Here is a 12,163-nt window from a genome sequence, read left to right on the forward strand (position 1 = left end):
AGACTGTACCAAAAAAATAATATATGTGCCTCATTGGGGGACATTGGGATGTTGTTCCTTTATATGTTTAATAGTGAAAGATGGTCAAAATCAAAACCCTGAATTTACTGCATTTAAAAATCTTGTAAGTTATGAATTTATCTACATCGGGAAAATATGGAGCAAATCTTTGAAGATGTCTTTATGAACGAATACATAATGAACAAAGGGATCCACAGAATTTTTTTAAAAGGTCTCAATGCCATTAATTAAGTTTTCTTGTCCTCTTGACATGCATGAAATATTTGCAACTGGACATTAAGGAAAGCTTCAATAAAATTGAAACTATTAGACCACTCCTTGATCTTCTCATGCCTTTGGTAAATTATATTCCTAATTGCACTCATACCACTTCAGCTTCATACTTTATTTGGCCTTTTAACTTTTTTTTATTTGAGCGTCGCTGATGAGTGATGAAACACATGCCTGGCATACACAATTTTAATCCTGGTTACAGGTATCGATGATCATCTTATTTAACCACATTTCTGTCATGCAATGAAGAAAGACACATAATAAGTATTTTAAATATTTTATTTCAACAAGAACAACTTATTTATTAAAATAAGAATTTAAAATGTGTATTACACAGTAAAACAAGATCTAGCACCATAAATCAATTATGTTTTGCATGAATAAAGCATATATCTACACATGTGTAAAGCTTAATAAAAAACGTTTATACAAATAAAATAGTATATTGGAATAAAAAATCTATATACAATTACAACCTATTACAAGTTCTTGTCGTGACCTTCATTACCGAAAATCTACTGGCCTTGACCTTCATTACTGAAAATCTAAGGCCTGAAATAAGAATCTTTTAGTACCGGTATGTATTTTGCTTGTCAGGCTAGACATTCAACCTTTTTTTCTCTCTCAAAAATAAATTCTATGTGAAAAATATATAAATATTTACAATTACTGACCATAGATGAATGTACAATACAATTGTGCAAGAACTAAAATACATATTGAGTACATTTGTTAGTCAAAATTTATATATAATTTAATTTCAAAACCATTTCACCCTCGAAATAAAGTTTACTGGTGGTATATATATATTTCTTTAGAAAAGATAAACACATGTTATATATATAAACACTATAAGTAAAGAGCTCTTGGCACTAAAAGCCATGTATTCCATGAAAAATTGCATACAATCAAATGGACTCATATATGTTTTCAGTGTTTTAAAATTGATTGTTGTATTGTATATAATTGAACCCTTTGCCGTCTATCAACTACACATTCTTATTTCAGGTGAAGAAAAAGTAAAAATACAAAATAAACAAGAATGTGTCCATTATACATGGATGCCCAATTGGTGCTTTCATTTTCTATGTTCAGTGGACCATGAAAAACTCTTATTTGGAATTAAAATTGAAAAGATCATATCATAGGGAACATGTGTACTAAGTTTCAAGTTGATTGGACTCCAACTTCATCAAAAACTACCTTGACCAAAAACTTTAACCTGAAGAGGGACAGACGGATAAAAGAACAGATGGATGAACGGATGCACAAACCAAAAAACAATGCCCCTCTACTTTCGTAGGTGGGGCATAAAAAAAATGTAACAATTAAACTAAGTATCACATTTCTCGCACTGTTTGCTTGAACATGGATATATCACATTCTTTTCTTACCCAAATAACTATACTTGCTGAACGTTAGACAAGAATGTAAAATTAATTCAAGACATTTTGGAAATTACACAAAAACATAATGATATCAGCTGAGCATTACAATGCATTCCTTTTTAAAGAAACCTTTCCAGACACAATTTCTGCAGTCATCAAAATGATCTCAAAAAATTTATAAATTTACAGTATAGATTATATTCTATGCCTCTGAAAGTAGTAAATGCTAAATACAATACAAGCTGTTGCCCTGATAGCATCATTTCAAATATGTAACCAGTTATCTAAGATATAATGCTGATACTAAAGGATGTAACAAACTGAAAGTTCAACATGAAAAAGAGTCAAGGTTTCTTGCTACATTGAAGACCCATTGGTGGCCTTCGGCTGTTGTCGGCTCTATGTTCGGTTTGTTTTGTCACTTTGACACATTCCCCATTTTCATTCTCAATTTTATCATAGAAAATATACATATAGAGATTATAATGGAAATGCACAACATAATCATTCATATATATAGTAGTAATAAAAAAACATTTAAAAATTTAGACAGCTTAGAGATTCATTCAATAGCATGAATATCTATAATATTTTTAAATTATTATGACCTCTTGACCTCTGACAAAAATGCGAAATATACTTAATGTGATTGCAATATTTTATGAAGCAAAATCACTTCTGAAATCATAAATGCCAATTCTTTTTATTGTAAAACCGTTAGTCACATCTTATCCTTAATAAAAACATCAACAAATTTCTGAATTTACAGTAATTTTAAAAATGTCATTTCTGTTTGTAACTGCAGTGATTAATTCTTGTAAATGTCTAAATCAATGTTGATAAATTTAAGACTTTTTGTGACGATTTATATATGTCATTTCTATTATTCTATAATATTAAAAAAAATGAATTGCTTACAAATTTTAAATTTTTTTTTTTTTTACAGTACTAGCTTCCTTACAAGCTAAGTTCCAGTGGGTGCCTTTATGTCAATGCTAAATAATCCAATTATACGAAAAACAAATCCAAGACTACATGATTATTTTCCACGTATTGTATTTACCTTCTCCAACATTATGAGGTTGTTCTTTCTAGTTTAATGTATGGAGTATAAATTCTATATATTATCACTGGCTTAGATCAGATCGATGATTTAATTTATGGAATTTTAATCTTCCATTGTAAACACCATAGTAAATGTTTTATACAAATGTCTCAAATCAACCTTGTGTTTTTAAGGTACTGTATTAATGTTTTATGTATAAAATTATATTGTCCTAAAGTCTGCACCATGAACATTCTTTGGTTTCGGATTCCTGCAAGGGCTTTTGGCAAATCAATATCCTGAAAAAAATAATTTATACAAAATATAAAATTAAGTTGCATATCTTTACAATGTACCTTTTTTCTTAATAAACTACAGTCAGAGTATTTTAAAATTATTAACACAAATTCCCTGCAACAACTAATAAATTATTTCATACATCTTTCAGTTAAGCAGATAGTTTTTTGCCATACTATAAATAAGGTAATACATTTTTATCCATGTAAAATTACCAATTTAATTTAAATTTTATCAAACAAGAATGTGTCCTCAGTACACGAATGCCCCACTCGCACTATCATTTTCTATGTTCAGTGGACCGTGAAATTCAGGTAAAATCTCTAATTTGGCATTAAAATTAAAAAGATCATATCATAGGGAACATGTGTACCAAGTTTGAAGTCAATTGGACTTCAACTTCATCAAAAACTACCTTGACCAAAAACTTTAACCTGAAGCGGGACAGACGGACGAACAGACAGACAGACAGACAGACAGACAGACAGACAGACAGACAGACAGACAGACGGACGGACGAACGGACGGACGAACGGACGCACAGACCAGAAAACATAATGCCCCTCTACTATCGTAGGTGGGGCATAAAAATTTATTCAAATTCAAATGTATATCAAACATTCAGCTTTATATACATATCTAAAGACATCAGAGGATTATTTGTGGACCCTCCATACCCCTTTCTATCTCTGTTCACAGATTAACATCAAGTTTGAAGTATTATTCTTTTTTTTTTAAATACAGTCTACTAGTTAAATGATAGGTTTTCAATCTTCCTACCATTTCACTGGACATATATCAATTCAATCATTATTTAGAATAATGACTGAAAATGGCTAAACAATTTTTTCTAATTTCTGAAATACTTTTTTAATGAGATAGGGGAGATAATCATAACATTTTTTTTTCTCCAAAATTCTGTTTTAACATACAGTCGACTCTCGTTATGTCGAAGTCAGCCGGACCAGAGAAATATTTCGAGATACACGTAGTTCGACTCAAACGAACACCGGAAGTTCGACAATCTAAGGGACACAACTCTTGCTTAGCTTGGTAAAGCTAAAATAAATCCGGGTGAATATGACAAGGGGATCGATATCCTAGTATCGGATCGATGTATTTGTATGTCACAGTCTTTTATTATTATAATGACTGTTATTTTTACTTATTCAATTGTTTCAATTAAAAAAAAATCCTATGGCTTTTCCAAGAGAGTAATTTCCAATCGACAGTTTCGTAATTCAGGTCGCTAATAGCTGACAAAATTGTTTATTCTCGGATACAAGAGATTTAAGAAAATTTTGATTTCTATTCATTTTGTTTTATCTCACTCTTTGTTTTCAAAAGAACATATAATAAGATTAAAGACGCCGTTTGAGTAGTTTTTAGGTGATCATCAACGGAAGCCATAATCCTCACTTTATACACACCCAAGCTCATTAGTGTAAATCACAAATTAATTGTTTTGTAAACAATTTAAATACTTTTTCATGAACATTAACAATTTATCACTAATTATTTATAAAAATTCTATAAAAGATAATCTTAGGTAAACACTCATGGAAATAGCATGTCATAAATCAATACAGTGGTCAGTGACCGGAAATTTAATTACACGTGTATTGTCAGATTAACTCTTCAATCCATTTAAATCCCGGAGGTCATGTTTTGACATATGTGTATTAGTTCGAGATAAAAAATGAATTTGAATGCTTTTGTTAACCTTGGGACCGTAAATTTAGTTCGACTCAACCGAAATTTCGACTCATCCAATTTCGACTCATCAGGAGTCGAATTACATACTTTTGTATGGAATAAAGTTTGGGACCACGTGAAAACTTCGACTCATCCGAAATTTCGAGTCAACCGAGTTCGAGACAACGAGAGTTAACTGTATCTCAACATCTTGAGGCAAACTGAAGTAACAAAATGGAAACTATAACTTTTGCAATTTTTCCATTTATAAAGGGGCATTACTCTAAAACAATTAAAGTGACACCACCAAAATTCAAACTTGATTTGTGTTTTGCAGTAATAAGCATTGTGTATCAGTTTCGTAACATTTAGTCAAGGCATACTCAAGTTAAAGAACCGAAACCAATTTTTCGGACAAATGTATGTACAGACAGAAAAGGGTAAAACGTAATGCCCCCTTCGCTACAGTGGGGGCATAAAAATTCAAACATTGAATGTAAACTTACATGATTATGTTCTAAGCACCACTTCATAACCTGTGTAAGTATGACCACGCCTGTTCTCCCTACTCCAGCACTACAATGTACCACTATGGGGGATTTTTTACCACTACCCTCCTCACTTTCTGCTAATCTTTGTACTGAGTCAACTTCATCTAAGAATCCTGTAATAAAGACAAGAAAATGATATTTTTCTCTAATTATCTCCCCTGAATTTTACCTGTCAGCAAAACACTTGGAGACCAATGCTTATAGGGTATATGTAGAAAATAACAACAGCATTGCTGTATGCAATGTTTTTTTATGGAATTCAAAGAAAACAAAAACATACATAACTTCATCAACAATAAATACTCATTTATATTTGTTGAGTTTGGAGGTAGACTTTTCCAACAAATTGTCGGCATTCCTATGGAAACAAACTGTGCGCCTCTTCTTGCCGACCTCTTCTTATTTTCATATGAATCGGAGTTCCTCCAGACACTTGTAAAAAACAAGAGAATCAAAGAAGCCAGATTATTTAATTTCACTTTCAGATATATTGATGATGTTCTTTCCATAAACAATCCGAACTTTTCTGATTGGGTTCCATTAATATATCCCCCAGAACTAGAGATTAAAGAAACAACAGACACGGCTTCCTCCGCCTCATTTTTAGACTTATATATCGAATTTGACTTACACAGTCATCTCAGTACCAGAATCTATGACAAACGAGACGATTTTAATTTTGAAATCATAAATTTCCCCCACCTTAGTAGCAATATACCAACTTCACCTATGGGATATATATTTCCCAACTTATTCGATATTCTAGAGCTTGCAGCTCCTACTCAGACTTTGTAATACGTCATCAGTGTCTGAGTAGAAAGTTGATGAAACAGGGGTATGTCAAAGAACGTCTCGTTCTTTTTCTAAAAAAGTTCATCGGAAGGTACCAAGACCTTGTTGATAAATATTCCGTATCAACTTCTAAAATAATACACAATGGTCTTGATGTATAGATTCTTTGTACTGATGTTGTTTATCATCTTAACAATGTGTTTTATAGTTCTTTCATTTGTCTTTGTTCTATTATTAATATTACTTTTACTGTTGAATGGTTTCATGTGATATCCGTTTCACGTGGCTCGGTACTTATACATCTCATCAATGTGTTTGTATTGGCTTTCATTTTTTTGTGGTTTGTTTTGTATTTGCGACTTTTTGTATTTCTTTTGTTCTTATAACGTGACTCTGTACTTTAAAAGATCCCGTCAGTATGATATTGTTCTATTATATGTCATTATGATATATTTCTATTATGAATTACAACATACGTTGAACCACAAACGTCAAAATCATTCAATCGCGTAGTGGAATTAACTATTTTTGGATTCTTATAAATTCTATATATAACTTTTGGACTAGTTTAAATCTCGGTCTATTTCTTAAATTTATTCTTACATACTTTTGATTTTTTAACCCTGTATGCTAACATTCCCATGAAAATTTTAAAATTGTTTGTACGCACATTGAACGACAAATTTATGTGACGTATAAAATTTTCTGACGTCAGACACTCAAATCAATAAATGTGTTCGTAGATAGTAGATGTTTTTGTGTTCTGTTAAATTGTTCCTTTTTAAATTGTTAAACGATGATGACTGATGTACCCATATTTTGACTATTATATTTATTGTGTCTGTTTATTTAACGCATCAATGTAAAAATATCGGAAATTGATGAGACTGTCATTAAAGTGAGAGGGTTAGCGCTATAGAACCAGGTTTAATCCACCATTTTCTACATTTGAAAATGCCTGTACCAAGTCAGGAATATGACAGTTTTTGTCCATTCGTTTTTGATGGGTTTTGTTATTTGATTTTGCCATGTGATTATGGACTTTCCCAATTGATCTTCCTCTAAGTTCAGTATTTTTGTGATTTTACTTTTTCATGGAATATATGTTGACAGTTTTTGCTTTAAATAGCAGAGATAAGAAAACCTTTAGTTGATAACTTCTACCTCATTTGATCTCTGGTGAAGATTTGTCTCATAAGCAATCATACCACATCTTATTATTTTTAAATAGAAACTTAATGCATGGACAGTAATTACAATTATTTACCCCCTATTCTCAACCTAATAAATGGGATTTGTATTCTATCTTTTGGTGTGTCAGTTACTTTTTGGTTTCTAGTTGGTTTTTAGTACTGTGTGACTAGGTATTTTGAATTCATGTCACATCCCATACATCTTCACCACAAAATCATTTGACCACTAACATGAAGAAGTTAGATAAACATGCAAGATTTGTCTCCCCTTACTTCACTTACCCAGAAATCCATACATATCGTCAGGACAACCATGATCTGGCCAATCAGTGTACTGTAAATGCCATATCTGCCTTTCCTTTTTAGAATTAGTATGGACTACAGAAATTCTGTTTGTGATATAACACAAGGAATCATTGCAAAACAACAGGGTCACCTCAAACTGAAAAAAATAAAACAGCTCATTATAAGTTTTGTTTTCAAATATTATTGAAACCTTTTCATGTACAATGTATTTATTTTAAAAGCAATCCTTTAAAGTCATTTTAATTTGTTTTGTTAGATTGTAAATGTTTAATGCAATATTAAACTCTAGAAAAATAATCAGATTGACTGAGCAAACCAACCATGCCGAATCAAATAGTTGAAAAAGTAAAGAACATCAGCAGTGGTTCAGACTAATCATGTCATAATTATAGTATTTGTCAGTCTAAGATATCCTGGATAATGAATAATATTCACAATGTTGTGTCCAAACAAGAATGTGTCCATAGTAAACGGATGCCCCACTCCCACTATCATTTTCTATGTTCAGTGGACCATGAAATTGGGGTCAAAACTTTAATTTGGAATTAAAATTAGAAAGATCATATCATAGGGAACATGTGTACTAAGTTTCAAGTTGATGTAACTTTAACTTCATCAAAAACTACCTTGACCAAAAACTTTAACCTGAACTTTGCACTATCATTTTCTATGTTCAGTGGACCATGAAATTGGGGTCAAAACTATAATTTGGCATTAAAATTAGAAAGATCATATCATGGGGAACATGTGTATTAAGTTTCAAGTTGATTGGACTTCAGCTTCATCAAAAACTACCTCAACCAAAAACTTTAACCGGACGGACGAATGGAGGCACAGACCAGAAAACATAATGCCCCTCTACTATCGTAGGTTGGGCATAAAAAAATGACTATAAAGCATAACCTATTAATGTTGTATACATGTCTACTGTGGAGAGTTGTCTCATTGGCAATAATACCACATCTTCTTATTTTTATATAACCTTAAAATTTTTAACTGTAAATCATATTTTATATCAAATCAGTATTAGTAATCATAACTTACAGGTCCAAATGTAATTGTATGCTCTGGTCCAACCTCTTGTGGCCAGTAAGGAAAACATTTCTGTCTACCCATCTCCTGCAAAAAAGTTAAATACTTTATTTTAATTTATGCAGAGGGCAGAACATTGATTTGGGAGTATAGATAATAGACTAGAGTTATAACGACCAGGCTGTTCAAGAATTGAATGCATTTAGGAGAAGGCTTTTTTTTGTTTTTTTTATCATTATCAAATTTATATTACATAATTCTATTTTACTTACACTATTTTAACCAAATTTGATTGAAAATGCAACCATTCACAATTAATCTACTTGAGTGTCTCCAAACAACCCCAACAATGAATTTGGAAAAAACCCTTATGAAAATTGGTCTAAAGTATTATTTGTAGAATATGCAACCATAATATGAAATTTTAAAATATTACTGATTAGGTCAGCTCAACCTGTGTCCATAAATGGAACAAATCACAAGAGATAAAATTGCAGACTTACATGTATAAAGGAGTTTGCCGGAAAATTTTATTTACAGCGCTAAGACATACATATTCTGCACATGCAATTTTTTTTTAAGAATCATAATTCATATAAAAAGGTTTAAAAAAAAATTCTCCACTGCATAAATGTGAAAATCAATCAGCTTACCACTAAATCTGTCAGCATGGCTATTACATCAACTTCTTGTTCCCAAATCAGCTGCCAGAAATCTATACAGGTGTTCGGAAGTGGTGCTTGTGTGGCTATATACCACCAGACACGATCCCCAACTGAAAGCTGAAACATAACACAAATTTGTTATAACTTGTGTGGAACTTCATGTAATGATATATGAAACAGAAATAACATAGTCAAAACAACTGAAGTCCACAAATTTTTCAAACATGAGTTGAACTGTCTTCGACTGCTACATTGGACAGAAAAAGTTATTAACTGACCTCTGATTGGTAAATTAAACATAACTTTATATAGTGTTATTAAAATTAGCTGTTACAAAATGATAGCAATTATTATAAATTACAGAATGTATCTCCCTCATGCAAAGCTCTGATTCCTTTTACGGATTTGGCTATACTTTTTGGACCTTTTGGATTATAGCTCTTCATCTTTTATATAAGCTTTGGATTTCAAATATTTTGGCCACGAGCATCACTGAAGAGACATGTATTGTCGAAATGTGCATCCTGGTGCAAGAAAATTGGTACCGTTAATTTTATTGCATTCATAAGACTTGTTGTTTTGTTTGCTTTATCCATACTATGCATATCACATAACAAGGATATAAATTTTAGCATGAAAATTCATTCTCTGTAAGAAAGAATACTATTGTTTTCCCCATCATATCATCACTTTTTTATGAAGTTTTTCCTTTGATCTTACTGACTGACAATTTCCTTTCTCAGCAGAGTAGAGTGATATGAAAAATTATCGCTACAAACTAAGGACACATGTGTAGTTGTCAATGTTAACATGTTTTTACCTTTATATGAGAACCATTAACATATCCAGAGTGATTGTCTTTCCTTGGAGCAAGTTTTACACGGGATGCATCATAAGGTAGAACATCTTTAAACCGATTTCTTGGCCCATTTTCTGGAAGTTTGGCCACAGAACAATCATTGTTTGGATTTTTCTTCGGAATTTCCTCAAATTCTTTAAAAACTAAATTTTCAGATAATTTTGTTTCCAAAAGTTTTCTCTGTAAAAAAAGCAGAATTCATTAACATTTAAATGGCATTTCCACATTAAATAAGTCTACAAATGAAGTTAATATAGTTTAACCATAATTTAAATGTTCTACATATATAGATTTGCATGCAGATTTTGGAAAACAATAAAATAAAATATTAACAAACATATAATTTTTGCTCAATCTCTCTAAATTGCACCAATGATAGGAAAATAATTTTATACAGTGTAATTTAATTTATTACTTATTACACTAAATAAACCCGAACTTTTCGGGGAAAAAGAGATTCAATAATTTATGAAAATATTTAACATAAATCTACTGTAGATACATGTATTTTCGTGTGTACCAATTTCAAGGATTACACAAAATTTGCATGTTCATGGATACTTAAGGAAATTGGCTTGGCATGTTTTGGAATTTTGGTCAGATTTTCTGAATCCTCTGGTTTTATCCATTTTAATGCCTTAACAAATTTTGTCCAGTGACCCCCATTTTTCTTTTTATAATTCTTTTAAATGTATAATGATAAGCTGTCTGATAAAAACTTGTAGAATTTTTATTATTTTTTGATAGTTTTTGAGGACTTAAACTTGTCAATGATAAAGCTATGAAAAGTAGAGAGAGAACATTTTCCTGCCAAAATTTCAATGGCCAATATATCAAAAACAAGCACGGTGACCTGTATTTTTTTTATCTCTTTGTATTCCTTTATTAATCTCCTATCAGTATAAACTAGTGTTTTGAAGAGTTAATTACTTTGAAACTGAGAAGCGAACTCCCTTAATTTTGGAGTTTTGCCTAGGTGAACATACATGCTTTAAGAAATTTCTTATTTGTTGAACATTTAATTTTGTGGTTCACCTGTACCCCTGAAATCCAAAGAATAATTATGAATGGACAGTATTAAATATAGATTCTACCATTGCATCGAGTGTAATACGATATTTATCCACTTCAGACAGTTAAATTTTCAAATTTAAAATGTGAGGCTTGCCCGAGCGTTTTAAATATTTGAAATTTAACTGTCGAGAGTGGATAAATGTGGTATTACACAAGATTTGGTGGTGGAATCTGTTTCTCTAATGATTTTCTAACATTATGCAGGCAAACTTATTACTTCTTTTCGAATGAACTGCAAAAAGATGTGTTCTTTCTATGTGACGTCATCAGGCATGGTCGCCTTTTTCATGCCATCACAATAGGAATTTCAGAGGAAAGCAAGAAAATTTGACGTCATAATCGGATTTTAACCAATGAAGTACTGAGATCAAACTAACCACATGTTGATTAAATTTTTTTTATACAATGGGTGCAGAAAGGGATAAATTGACGAAGAATTAGAGAAATGTAAATATTACATTGCACAGTACTTTATTGAGAAGTTTAAAATTATTTATTATGGCTTTTTTTTATATTGCTTTATATTTTTTACTCAATACATGTAAGTAAACAAACCCTTTCATCCTTTGGTGCTCTACTTTCATCATTCATCAAAGCTAGAACCATTGGTCTTGACATTGACAAACCATTCATGGCAGCCATCTTTAATGGTCCCATTCTCAACTTAATAGTACCATCCTATATAAACAATACAAATTATTCATTTTATACAGATTTTACAAAAACACTTTATTGATTACCTAAGTATGACAGTGCCAGACCCACTTAAAATACAATATATATAAACAGCTCAAATGGAGCAGAAACTGCTAACCCTTATGAAGCACTCACAGTTTCAATGAGGTTTAATTGACATTTTAATTTGGTGTTTTGTTCATTGTAAAAGTCATGCTTTCAATTGAACACTTATGATTTTTTAATTTTTTTTCAAAGACTTCCTCTATTATTTTTTTTTTGATAATGTGAACACTC

At 31.2% G+C, this 12,163-nt stretch overlaps 1 protein-coding gene across 2 annotated transcripts in view; it reads right to left on the reverse strand.

Annotated features, from left to right (window-relative positions):
* Positions 1-558: 558 nt before the first annotated feature.
* The window catches only part of LOC139514134 (tyrosine-protein phosphatase non-receptor type 14-like), a 31,222-nt gene continuing 19,617 nt past the window's right edge, over positions 559-12,163 (reverse strand). For both annotated transcript variants that reach the window (XM_071302901.1, XM_071302900.1), the window contains 7 exons: positions 11,747-11,869; positions 10,079-10,297; positions 9,247-9,375; positions 8,606-8,680; positions 7,538-7,697; positions 5,226-5,383; positions 559-3,026 (listed from right to left, as the gene is read on the reverse strand). In XM_071302901.1, the coding sequence (XP_071159002.1) occupies positions 2,898-3,026; positions 5,226-5,383; positions 7,538-7,697; positions 8,606-8,680; positions 9,247-9,375; positions 10,079-10,297; positions 11,747-11,869 (993 nt within the window). In that variant the 3' untranslated portion in view covers positions 559-2,897. The remainder of the gene's footprint in view (positions 3,027-5,225; positions 5,384-7,537; positions 7,698-8,605; positions 8,681-9,246; positions 9,376-10,078; positions 10,298-11,746; positions 11,870-12,163) is intronic.

The sequence above is a fragment of the Mytilus edulis genome, chromosome 3 (assembly GCF_963676685.1).
Source record: "Mytilus edulis chromosome 3, xbMytEdul2.2, whole genome shotgun sequence".
Lineage (NCBI taxonomy): Eukaryota > Metazoa > Mollusca > Bivalvia > Mytilida > Mytilidae > Mytilus > Mytilus edulis.